Source organism: Exophiala dermatitidis (assembly GCF_000230625.1).
Source record: "Exophiala dermatitidis NIH/UT8656 unplaced genomic scaffold supercont1.4, whole genome shotgun sequence".
NCBI lineage: Eukaryota > Fungi > Ascomycota > Eurotiomycetes > Chaetothyriales > Herpotrichiellaceae > Exophiala > Exophiala dermatitidis.
In genome coordinates this window covers 851,207-863,545 of record NW_008751649.1, presented here as the reverse complement: position 1 = coordinate 863,545, position 12,339 = coordinate 851,207, and the positions used below count along the sequence as shown (strand labels likewise).

At 50.8% G+C, this 12,339-nt stretch overlaps 6 protein-coding genes across 6 annotated transcripts in view; 3 read left to right on the top strand and 3 right to left on the bottom strand.

Annotated features, from left to right (window-relative positions):
- Window positions 1–1,670, top strand: part of HMPREF1120_04638 (uncharacterized protein) — a gene marked incomplete at its 5' end in the record, with an annotated part of 6,467 nt that extends 4,797 nt beyond the window's left edge. Inside the window, 2 exons of the mRNA XM_009158773.1 lie at window positions 96–302; window positions 353–1,670. The remainder of the gene's footprint in view (window positions 1–95; window positions 303–352) is intronic.
- Window positions 1,671–1,850: 180 nt separating this feature from the next.
- Window positions 1,851–3,010, top strand: HMPREF1120_04637 (uncharacterized protein). Its single transcript, XM_009158772.1, has one exon. The coding sequence runs from the start codon at window positions 2,483–2,485 to the stop codon at window positions 2,795–2,797; it is 315 nt and encodes a 104-aa protein (XP_009157020.1). The 5' UTR covers window positions 1,851–2,482; the 3' UTR covers window positions 2,798–3,010.
- A 113-nt stretch (window positions 3,011–3,123) lies between these two features.
- Window positions 3,124–5,831, top strand: HMPREF1120_04636 (uncharacterized protein). The gene is made up of 2 exons (XM_009158771.1): window positions 3,124–5,197; window positions 5,253–5,831. The coding sequence occupies exon 1, from the start codon at window positions 3,265–3,267 to the stop codon at window positions 3,865–3,867; it is 603 nt and encodes a 200-aa protein (XP_009157019.1). The 5' UTR covers window positions 3,124–3,264; the 3' UTR covers window positions 3,868–5,197; window positions 5,253–5,831.
- HMPREF1120_04635 (uncharacterized protein) lies at window positions 4,778–5,852 on the bottom strand (the record flags this gene model as incomplete). Its single annotated transcript, XM_009158770.1, has 3 exons — window positions 4,778–5,565; window positions 5,625–5,737; window positions 5,809–5,852. The coding sequence occupies 3 exons, from the start codon at window positions 5,850–5,852 to the stop codon at window positions 4,778–4,780; spliced, it is 945 nt and encodes a 314-aa protein (XP_009157018.1).
- A 1,591-nt stretch (window positions 5,853–7,443) lies between these two features.
- On the bottom strand, window positions 7,444–8,280 carry HMPREF1120_04634 (uncharacterized protein; the record flags this gene model as incomplete). Its single annotated transcript, XM_009158769.1, has 1 exon — window positions 7,444–8,280. The coding sequence occupies one exon, from the start codon at window positions 8,278–8,280 to the stop codon at window positions 7,444–7,446; it is 837 nt and encodes a 278-aa protein (XP_009157017.1).
- Window positions 8,281–8,403: 123 nt separating this feature from the next.
- Window positions 8,404–11,757, bottom strand: HMPREF1120_04633 (uncharacterized protein; the record flags this gene model as incomplete). The annotated part of the gene is made up of 1 exon (XM_009158768.1): window positions 8,404–11,757. The coding sequence occupies one exon, from the start codon at window positions 11,755–11,757 to the stop codon at window positions 8,404–8,406; it is 3,354 nt and encodes a 1,117-aa protein (XP_009157016.1).
- Between the last annotated feature and the right edge of the window lie 582 nt (window positions 11,758–12,339).

Genomic DNA, 12,339 nt, shown 5'->3' with positions numbered 1-12,339 from the left:
GTTGATGAGAGAGATGTATGAGAGAGGATGTTGCGGCCCTGATGTCTGAACCGAACTACTGCAAAGTATCTTGTGTACTTGCAGGGAGGAGAGAGATTTTGTGTGAGAGAGAATATTGTTGGCTCTGATGTTCTGAACCAGGCTATTGCAAAGCGTCTTGTGGCTTGCAAGAGAGATGATGATGTTGAGAGACAGATGTCTGAGGAGAGAAGTGTTTGAAAAGGTACGGTCCTGCTGTCTGAACCGAGATGGTGCTAAGCGTCTTCTGCGCTTGCAAGAGGAGAGATGACGGTGAGAGTCAAGTGAGAGATGATTATCTTTCTGGTCTGAGGTCTGAACCTAACTGCTGCAGAGCGTCTAGTGGCTTGCAGAGGATCGAGAAAGATGTTGATGATGAGAGAGATGTGTACGTGAGACAAGATTGTTGGGTCTGATGTCTGAACCAAGTGCTGCGGAGCGTCTAGTGGCTTGCAGAGAGATCTTGTCGGTGAGAGAGAAGTGAGGTATGAGTGAGAGAGAGAGAGAGAGAGAGAGAGAGATGTTCTGGTTTCTGGTCCTATGTCTGAACCAAGTTCCGCGTTGCGTCTTCTGCGCTTGCAAACCAGGAGAGAAATGATGTTGATGAGAGTTGTATGAGAGAGAAAAGTTTCGGGTGAGAGAAACTGCGCTTCGCAGGATGTTGTCTTCCTGTCGATCTGAAGCTGCGAGAAGAGGTATGAGGTTTGAGAGAGAAGAAGAAGGTTTGGTTTCAGGTGAGAGACTTGATTCAAGCTTTCGATCAAAATCGAAAAGGAGCTTTAGGTCTCAGCTGAAGAGGTGGAGGAAAGTCCAAGATACAAGATCCAGGAAAGAGGTTTGAGAAGTTGATAACACTGCCGGTTGTCTGGTGCAATCGATCGGTCTGAAGACGGAAAGCTTGAGGACTTGGGAAGTGTTGAGGGTGGAAGGAGAAGAAGAAGAAGAAGAGAGAGAGAAGGAGAAGAGGAAGGGAATACTTATGGCAGGGCGCAGTTCCTGAACACAGGCAATGTTGTGCCTCGCCAAGCCACAGGACGCGGTGGTTAGTGAAGGCTGCGGCAGAATGGTCTTCACGGGAACAATAGGAAGTGAAGTGGAAGTGAAGTGTTGTTGACGCATTGGGAGGGCGCCAGAGAACCATCAGTCGCAACGCTAGAGCGGTGAAAGTGAAGTGAATCGAGGGTTTTGAACACAGCGAGCACAACCAGCAGGTCCATGAGGGAGGCAGTAGTGGAGGAAGAATGAGAAAACAACGGTAAGCGGGAAAGAAGAATACTCTACATGACTTCTCGAGTCTCTGGCTTTGCAACGAATACTGCACGTATACTCAATGTGCGGCAGAACGCAGGACTACGGTGCCATACTGAAACACTCAACTTGTTCCACTGGGACTCTTCTTCGCTCAAAGTACGGCATGGTTGACAGATGGTTGCGATGGTCGAGTTAATCGATGTCCTCGATGCCATCGGTATGGCTGTCGTTGACAAGGCTGTGGTTTTCAGGGATATCAGGGAGCACAGCCTTGTCCAAATCAGATATGTCTTACGTAATCAGTGCGTGGCTAATGGTTCCCCAGATTTTGGCGGACACGGTAATCAATTAATTATTAGCGGATCGATCTGTAGCTGAACAATGGGGATGTGTGGGAGAACTTCTTGCTCATTGTTCCTCTGGTCTTTGAACAAAGTACAGACTCGCCGTAGCCCCCAGTCTAGGCCAAAGACTCGAAGCGGTGGTCAAGCATGCCAATCGCGGCTGCGCCCAGCCTTGGTACGTAACGATACAGTCTCGTCGCTGAGAACTGCCCGGGTACCTTCGAATGACAAGAAATACTCGTATCGCAGGCTTCTAAGCTGTCATTATAACGCGGAGCCAGCCTGCGCCTATCAGCCCCGACACCTACACTGCAGTGCCCGACGGGCAAAATCTGATGACATCGATGGCTTACGACCATGCACTGCAGCGAGGTCACGGAGGCTGAGACCCAGCAAAAACCGGTTTCCTTACGTCCCCCTACAGACCTGAAGATGGGCAATTGATCTCGCAACCCGCACGAAATGCAGAGGCGCGTTTAGATTTTCGGGTACCTACAAATACTACCTAGCATATGCGCAGTTGCGGCAGGCTGGCGAGCATACATCATACCCGCAGTCTTGTTACCTATAGATACCTTACCTTATATCACTCTCCAACACCGGGCCACTCTACCCTCCCTAGCATTCTTCGTGCTTATTGCTTGATCCTCTAGACCCCGAGATTACCATCTTTACAAGAACCCAGTTGTACTTGATCCCGCGAGGCCCGTGCTGCAGACCAGACCTCAGATCACTTCCTCCGTTGCCCCCGCTCATACTGAGCCAACAAACCATCAGCGGAACCCCTCCTGCGGTTTGCACTATCAACACTTCCATCCATCTACCCTACAAACAGCTTGATCGCTTTTCTGTCAAGAACATCCTAAACCATGTCTGACGACGCCGGCATTCTCAAGAAAACCTCTGATGCCGTCGCATCAGCCTGGGCCTCGGTGGCAGGCGCAGTCTCAGGAAGTCTGTCAATGGGTGCTTCGGCCAGCAACAAGAAGACCACGACGACAAAGACAACGATTCCTGCAGGTCAACAGTCTCAAACTACGGAGGGTGCAGCAGACCAGCCAGCACAGGGCAGGATCACAACTGGCGATCCTGGGGAACAGAAGAGATTGACGAAGCAGGAGGCAGATGCGCAGTACGAAGAAAGGATTGAGGATGAGTATGCGAAGAGAGAGGGAGGGGCATGATTCATAATTACAAATATTGCATCATGCTTCATGCTGTTGAACGTGGAAGGACAGACAATATAGTCGCCGTGGTAGCAGATCAGGTCTCTTGAAGATTCCTCTCTCGACATTCGACATCGATTCTTCACTTCGAGTGAACATTGGGAGATTACTATGAACCTGTGCAAGAGATACTCCGTAACAGTCCAATGTTTATTCATCTAGCTTCCTGAATGTCTTTATTCAAGTTTGTGCACTGGCTCCAGTATGAGTAGTAGTGGCAGCTTTGTTCTGGCCGGTGCCTTGCGATGACGTCGATGCCTGACTACAATGTTGTATACCCATTTATTTAATCGCCAGCCTATCACATATGTGCATTTTCCAATTGCGTGGGTTCATGGACAATTGACACGATCAAAACATCCATTTTGTAATAACCGTCGTGTGGACAGCATCTTGGGTGACTTTTCGACCAGATTGTAGCTGCAATGGCTCCAAACCTTGATAAAGCACTCGAACTCATAGATGCGGCTCACAAAGAAGACCCGAATACACTCCAACTAGACAATGGCGCGTCCGTTCCCTACGAGATACATTATGCGCAGAAGATGACCAAGTACCTCGACCTGCACACCCCCGATGCAGGCCCTTTGTTAAAGACAGCTGCTCGAGCCCAGCATTTTCGTCGCTGGGAGGTTCCGCGCGACACCTATCCGCGGACCAAAGCGGGCTACTTTGCATGGCGGACGTTTTTGAAAAAGAGGCAAGCGGAGCAAGTCAGGCAATTATGTCTGGAATGCAACTACACTGAAGAAGAGGCGGACAAAGTGGCGGCGCTGATCGCGAAGGAAGATCTCAAGAAGGGCGAGGGGAAAGGCGACCCAGATGCACAGGTCATTGAGGATGTCGCATGTCTTGTGTTCCTGGACGACCAGTTCGACGAGTTCGAGAAAGCGCATGACGAAGATAAGATCGTGAGTATCCTGCAAAAGACGTGGGTTAAGATGGGCAAACGCGGACAAGAACTTGCTTTGGCCATGGACCTCAGTGACCGTGCTAAGGAGTTGGTCGGAAAGGCTTTGGCTGGTTGATGCGCATAATGCTGTTACTGTATGAACCACGATGGTAATTCATGCTTCCATGGCCACCAAACAACGAGGATGAACCACCCTCCTCGGCTTCGGTGTCTGCCGCCATTAATCAAGTTGAATGCCATGGCAGTATGCTCGCAGCACTGGGAGAAACGTCGAGTTGCCGCTGCTGAAAGATTTTCGACTTTCCAGGAGTCGGCTACTACTGGACGATTCTTCCTGGACCGAGGAGAATATCCGCTGGACTCTTTGCAAGCCATCTCACGTGGCAGCAACGTTGGAAGTGCGCAATGTATTAGAGGTTGGTCTCGAGCGTAGGGAGGATGTAGACAGTTGACTTGAACCTACATCGTCAATCAGCTCTGTGAGTCGCCGCACCTCACCACACCGGATGAGGTAGGGTTCGCGTACTGCTCAAGGCCTGGGTTTTATCTACAGGTCACTTTGAGGAATTAGGGATTCCGCTCAGCACAACCACGAATGTGAAACTGCTAAGGTACTACTAGTATTGTCTGGGACGTCTCGATGCAATGCTGTCAATGCAGTTGGGTTCAGCCTAGTCCAAGTTGCAGAGCCGAGCATCAGTCACGCCGGGACCGAGTCCGCAGCTGTGATGATTCCGAGTGACCAGCCTGGTTTGCAGGTATGAGTTTCTTTGTCATTTTCAGCTATCTTCCAGCACTTCTTTTGGTGCCCGATCGTTCAGAATTAATCAATACAATTCTCCACTCCCAGTCGTTGGGACGGAGATCAAGAGTGTCTGTCTGATGAAGCACTGTCGCGAATTTCGCCCCAAAGCACCCACCACCATTCTCTCTCTCTCACAGCTTCCAAGATCTGATCTGTTGCTCACCAGCACAGCACCACGCGGCACTGCACAGATGAAGCCGGTCCAAGGTTCTTTCTTTCCCTAACTCCGGGGTCCGATCTTGTGCTTCTGGGCCCAGTATCCAGGACACTTGACGCGATCCTTGTCCGTATGTTCATGCCAAGTGCAATCCTTCCTCTCGTCTGGCGGGAAATACGATCTTCCACGCAGATCGTCCAGCCGATTTTCTTTCTCCTTGCGAGTGATCTCTTCGATTTTTGCAAAAATCACGCTGAGAAGGCTAGGGTGGATCGACGTGGGTACTGTGGGTGCGGGACCTGGGCCTGTCCATCCATCTGCTCCAGCACCTACGAATGCAATTGAAACGGCGTCATTCGCACCAGCAGCACCAGCAGCACCAGCAGCACCAGCACCAGCACCAGCGTCCTTTGGCACCACATCCGCCCAACCACGGCGCGTGATCCTATAACCCAGACACTCAAGCGCATACTCCTTGAACAGGTGCATACTTTTGGTCTTGCCATACTTCTCCAGCAGACTGACATAGTACTTCAAGTCGATCTTGTCCGGACCATATGGCTGAATCGCGTCCATGACTTGGTTCCGGAACTGGTATGAGCCCAGGGAGTCGGCGAACTCGAAGCATTTGTACAGATGGTCTGGGTTGTCGATGCTGAATACAGTCTTGTCTGCCTCGCCGCGCAGGACCGAATCGAGCCAGAGGGCAAACATTTCAACGTCGGTTTGGGGCGGGTAGACAATTGTGCGGGGTGGGTTGGTTACACTAGTGTTTGTGGTGTCAAGAACAATGGCGAAGTAGCGCGAGTTTTCGATCAGAAAGTCGCGGTTGATGTAGAATACATTGCTGGCTGTTTTTGAATTGCAGAGTCAGTGTCGGTGTTGGGACCGGGACCAGTGGCAGAGGTACCGTTTTCTGTTTCAGCGGCTTCGGTGATAATACTAGCGCTGTAGTAGGCGCCGTAGTAAGATCGTGGCTTGTCCTTTCTAATGACGACCGTGATCATTGGGCTATGGGTGTGTCTGGGTCAGTTAGTTTGGACCAGAGCTGGACAGGTAGAGCGAGCCAAAAAGGATGGGAAGGGGACACTTACTCGGCGACCAAGCCCTGCTTGACAAACTTTTCGCGCGCAGGCATGATGAACGACGCTCAGAGAATTGATTGATCTGAGTAGGAGATAGGAGACGCGCAGAGTGAGACAGGCAAAAGAGGAGATAAGTAGAAGAACGAGGAAAGGAGGAGTAAGCGAAGGAGTTGAAGTAGTCTTAGGGACCACGCGGGTTGATAAAGGTGCTTAGTGAAGTGGAGGCTTCACGGGAAGAATCATGTGAAGTATCACTTTGTTTGCGACACGGCAGTGAAGTCCTGTGCAGGGAGACTAAGTGAATAGTCATTGCAAAGTGAGGTTCTGTTCAGGCTTGGAAGAGTCGTCAGTGAAGTCGGGAGTCGCGAAGATCTGAGTATCAAGTTAGGTAGCATCAATCAGATAGACTATTTAGTATAACAGGAAATAGAAAGCAGAAGATGTAATGCTTAACGCAGTAATAATAGAGCAGGACTCAAATGCTTTGTTCTCTTATTTCTTGTAGTTGAGACTCGTCTCAACTTCTTAAGCTCTCTCAAGACAGATGTTCAGCTCAAGTCCTCGTTAGGATATCGAGCTTGGATTTTGTGTCGTGCCCATTGCAGCAACAAGTCTGAGGTAAAAGGCTGCATACAGCTGGTTGGACTGCTGTAAACGTTGGTCTGGATATTCTCTGCAGTGACTCATGTACGCGAACCATGAGCTGTCGTCGAGAGCTTGGAAGATTCGATTAGCCGACAATGGAAGATCCTCACATGATACGATCTTTAACGCGATGGCACTCTGCTTCTTCTCCCTTTTCGTGGATATGGTACCGGCAGTCCAATGTTTTCGCCGGATCTTTGAGCTCATGAACCTTGTCCAGTTTATGAGCCTCATCAACCTCCATCATGAGACTTTCCAAGGTAGCGGGAGTGGTAACAGACACCACTATCAAACTTTTCCAAGCCTGGCCACCTGCCTTGATGAAATTGGCGCAACCATTTTTGACAATCTCGTAGGCTGCCTTTTCACGCAGGTACAATGTCAATTTTGCGTCGTGTTGACCATTGCGTTCCAACTCATCACTCTAATCCAAATAAGACCTTCCTTTGCATAGCTAGGTGGAGCAAGGTTAGCGGCCATTTGATGGGACCAGTTTACGGACGACTCGACGTACTCGGAAGGGTTGCGCCTGGTTGAAAACTGCCCTGTTGAGAAACTTGAGGTTTGTACCACCAGGACGACGACACTGAAAGCCAGTCCTTGAGTGTCGGACGCGTGCGGAGTTATGTTGTAAAAGGGCAGGGGGCAGAGGACGACTCCAGACGAAAGTAAGATTGAGAGCGACGGTAGACAGACCTAGGGGAAGATCTAGGCATAGATGAGAATAGAGGTGAAGTGATGAGAATTCGCAGGCGTGAAAAGCAGAGAAAACTGCCTCGGCGTGAATTCAGATCGAACTGCCTCAGAGTGAATTCGAACCAACTGCCTCTGTGTAAAGTTGGCGACGCTATTGATACGCGACATGCGGTGCATATTTATGCTCGGGTGATAATCGCGCACTTTTCAAAATATCCTCGTGGTTAATATGCCACGATGTCGCTTCGTGGCCGACCAAAATGTGCCCATATAGCAACGATGGTCCCCCGGATTACATGTCCATTATCTCGGTATAATCTTGTGCTTGCCATGCTTACTGGCCCGTTGCTCATTCATCAACTCCGAAAATGGTAAGGTCGTACTCGATGTAATGCAATCGCCTCTGATCGAGTCGAAGCTGGTTGTGAACCGATTTTGGTGCGATTTGGTGTCAGGAGGCTTGGGAGACAATGTGTCAAACGGTCGAGTGAGGTCGGCTGCATCAAGAGCACTTCTGTGCTGATAAGCATGACCTAGCAGGGCTTTGATCTCCGACAATTTCTCTCCCTTCAGAGCGAGCAAGTCGCGAAGGTGTTTCGCAAGTGAAGGTTGATAAACCTGCGCCAAAATAGGCAGTAGGGCTTTCAGCTCATCAAGAAGGTGGCGGTGGAGTAGGTCGAAAAGCTGAGAGTCGTCCGGCAAAACTCGGTATAAATGGACAAAGCAACTGAGCACTGACGTATCCGCGGCGTTATTGTCGAGTACGGTCTGCATCTCCCGAACCAAATCAGATTTGAATCGTGGAATATTGTACTTCTGCGCGAGCACATATGAATCAACAATGTGATGGGCGTCTTCGTGGCAATAGGGGCATGTCCATCCTCGAAACCAGTATAGCATGCAGACAACTGTGCGAGGATCAATGGTGCCAAATTGGATGTTGCGGTCTCTCGCTTCTTGATGGTCTCCAAAGAGCCTGTCCTTGAAGTATGGAGATTCCGAGCACAATCTTGGGAGACTTGCAGAAAAACAGTGTTGGGTCGTCCGTTTTCCCTTTCCCACCATCAGCGTAACGACTTCTGAATAGTCGAAGAGAGAGCTGCGGCGCGTCTCAGAGATGTCTTGCTGCGAAGAGTCCATTTTGTGGAATACTCAGCCTTCGACGGCCAGACCACTGAATAATTTGGGCTATGAGTGCAACGGTCATATCATTGCGGAAGGCGAGCTCGACCAGTTCGTACGGCACCGACACGGAGCCTTCCGTCACTCGTCAACGTAGTCATCCCATGTCACATCCTGCATCAAATCAGTGAATCCGGCGTATTGGCCAAATACTGCATCCCAGCGGTCCCAGTCGAACCCCAGGTCCGCCGTTGTGACAGGTGCCGCGTCATGGTGCAACCCGGAGTCAGACTTGGCTGCATTGTCGCGCAAATAAGAAAGCTGGTCGTCTCGGAGGTAGCTACTATAGCCATCCGAAGGGCTGCTTAGGTCGTTTTGCGAAATGGGTTCAACCCTAGTATCCATAGCCGGGGTCTGCGATGCTGTTCCTTGCGAGATGGCAGGCTCACGTGTCAATGGCTCTCCACCCGAATACCGCTGGACCGTGGGTTCGATGGGCAAGGTTTCCCCTATCGGAACGGCATTATCAAAGGGAGCCTCTCCAGGGCTGCATCGCGCCCGAATCGCAGACCTGGGAAAAGGTTCATTGGTCTGTGGTAATTGTTCTGGCAAGCTGTTCAAAGCCGTTTCCCCTGCACACTTCGGCAACCGGCAGATCGGCAGGAAAGGCATCGGGCGCTGGTTTTGTCGTCGGCATAAACCCCGAGTTCCATTGACGGGGATGTCGTTTTCTATGTCGTCGGGCAATCCACACCTCAGCGATCGCACACACGGATCGTCCTCTGGTTCGTCTGGCCTCCCTATTCCGTTCTGGGCAGGCATTCCCAAGTATTCAGCGCCGGATTCAGTCGTCTCAGGAACAGCATTACCCTCCTCTGGAGCCTGGGGACGCGTGGAAGATCGAGTATACTCATCGACAGCATCTTCCCTGAGATTTTGAGCGATCCTTTGCGCATCACTGAGTGGAGCTGCAACGCCAACGGCAATCTGATCATGCACGGTCCACAGAAACATCGGATCCAGTCTCGCCCTCTGCCAGGCTGCGGACCGGAGTCCACGCAACATGTCCCAGATCTCGGGACCTGCTTCTCGCATGGGTCTCTGAGCGGTGACTCCATTCGGGCCCCCCACGATGCCTGATTCTGGAGCAGCCAGAGCGAAAATCGTATCAACAAGCTCCCTTGAACGTGGTGCTTCAATGCTGTTGGGCCTTTCGTACAGGTCGACCAGTGCGATCATAACTGCATGCAACGGTCCATGCATTGCAGGCCATGTCCACCTGAATGGTTGCAAGTCCGGGTCTGTAGCTAAGGAGATGAACTTCCTCATGAAGCTGTGACTGTTATGAAGCGCACATTGCCTCCCTACATCCCACAACTTGCTCTTTCCATTCTTCAGGAACGGTGCGTATGCGACGCAATAAAGCCTGTCCTTCAGTAGGGAAAGGCTGATTCTCGCCCACTTGTTGAAAGCCGCCAGCTTCGGTCGGTAACACCTTTTCAGAGGCGATGGTAATTCATCCGCTGCTCTGACATTGAAGTATGCTGGCTCCGCAAGGTTGATGGGGTCGGCCATCATTTGATCGCAGTCCAATGCTTGAACTTCCATTCTTGCTGGCCCGTGCGGAATAAAGCCGAGCTCCGGTAATCCTTTTGCAGGTATCAGTTTAATGACGGCGCTGATCTCATCTCCTGCTTCCTCCATGATTCTTTTCATTTCATGCATGTCTGCATTTGTGAGCATCCTGGGCCGTAGATGGATTGATACCACACTACGCAATGCATGAGCCATAAATGATCTTGCCCTTGCAAATAGCTGCACAGTATCCGGAAGAGAGATATGATCTTCAGTGTTGGTTTCGAGACCGGATAGCGAGATATAAGATATCCCGCTCAGGTTCGCACTCTGATCGTTGTCCTTGTGAATGGTCGGATCCGATTGTTCGAACGCCAACCTGGTGTCACAAAAGGCTTCTGAAATCTGAGAGGGGGACCTGCTTGCCACGGAAAGCGCCATATCCATTTGGACAATCTGCCACCAGAGACGTCGACGCATACATCCCGCAGATTTTGAAATGTTGAACAGGTCGGGGTCTCTGTGGAGTCCCAGAGTGGAAGCTAGCCGAATAACAAGCTGCATATACAGGCTCTCTTGTAATGGATCCTCTTCACCAGCAGGAACCGAAATAATGACAACAAGGGCAGCCACCTTGTTCAGAGCAATATTCCTCGAAAAAGATGCCGATGTCAAGCACAGGACTACTTGGTCATGGAAGGCGGAGGCAAGCGCTGCTCTTGTGGTATGCGGAAACCAACGCTGGAGCCCCTTGTTTGAGATACTCAGCGACGCTGTATACCATATTCCATACATCAGTGCCATGATACCCAAATATGGGAAGCCCTCTTCGGAGGGTTGGTCTTCATCAAGATGAGCCCAGAAAGCTTCGTGCATGGCCAAAAGCTCTGTGGGATCCAATATGGGCATGATTGGATATACACCGGATAACCAGCATCTGAGAAGGACGTTGCTCTGACCTCTGGTAGGTAAACATCTCATGAAGTGAGATCTGGAGTTGTTCGACCTACCTCTCCCTGGCAGGCCCTGCAGCAGAGTGGATTTACTGAATGGCATCCGCTGACAGACTGAGCAGTCACCTGCCAAGTCATAACGGTCGGGCATGTCCAGGCCGGCTTCTCTGTGAAAACTCATTTGGTCCCAAGTATCCTCATCTTCCGGGACAGTATGATTTTCAACTGGTTGTGCGCATCCTCCCTGACAAGCATGCACTTGACTATCTGGGGAACTCACTTGTTCGTTCGTCGGGGTGCGCATGCGGCGATTGAGCTCATCAAGTTCCTCGACAATGACATCCCACAAGGGGTCATAATGTCCCCGGGTACCATCCGTCAGACTCAGTCCCGACAACGGCCGGCTCAGGTCCGTTGTATTTCTCCCTACGTCATTGGCTTTATTCTGGGGTGTGTTCACACTTGATGCCGGCAGATGACTGCTCTCTTTGGAGCTGGTGGAGAGAGACGTGAGCAGGTCGCGTAATCGTAAGTCGTCACCGCCGCTCTCACGCAAAGCATCGAGCATTGACGTTAGACGACGCAGCTGTTCTTCGATAACCTTGAGTTGAGTTGAGGTGGCGTTACCATCACTGGCGGGAGCGAGCAGGGAAGCCGACGACGTCTGGGAGATAGGGCTGATTTTCCTTTTCTTGGCCTCGTTATCCTCTTCAAGTCCCGTGTCTTCCGTAGAAGCAGCCGTTTGCACCCCATCCGAGATATACACGCACTTCTCGTTGGCCTTCCTGCATCCTCCACATACTGGATGGATTTTATCGCACTTGATTTTGCGTCTTCTGCATGTCGAGCAGCTATATGACGTTCGACTTCTTGTGATGTGACGCTTCACTGCTTTGAATCTCGGGCTCAGCGACGCGCTCAGGAAGTTTGGAGACCCTCCATTGCCCGAATGGGACATCGCTGCCATCAGGATACCTGCTCATGCAGGGCCTTGGCTTATGGAACGAAGGGTCCGGGACTAGCGGGTAGAAGGTCAAACATTAGCCATCAGGACTAATTTGTAACGCACTGAATGCGAGGAAGTATTGTTGTATCCCGAAGAAAAATGCTGACAAATCCTCGTCACATCGCGTAGATGCTGGGCTGCATGGCTGGCGATGTAATGATAAGAGGCTTCCACCTCGGCTTATATGGCGATACAAGCTCCCTCCTCCATGTGCCAGTAGGCAGGATTATGGTTGATGATGGACCATTTCAATTGTTATAGGACAAGTACAAGTATAGTACCTGTTGGTAGATATGTAAGGTACCTATTACTCTGTTTGGACGAGGTCAAGACTGCCACTGGCATACGGACTTGGCACAGCGCTGATTGGCTGTTGTTCAACCACATGTAAGTCCTGTTACTTTTGCCTTACGAGTTTGGCCCATCAGTCCTGGCCGCAGATGTACAGTATGTTCTTTTGACTTGGGCTACCAAGCTGGTTGGGCAAGCAAGCACATGTATTGCAGCCATGTCTGAAGGATGAACACCAGCGAGGCATGTCCA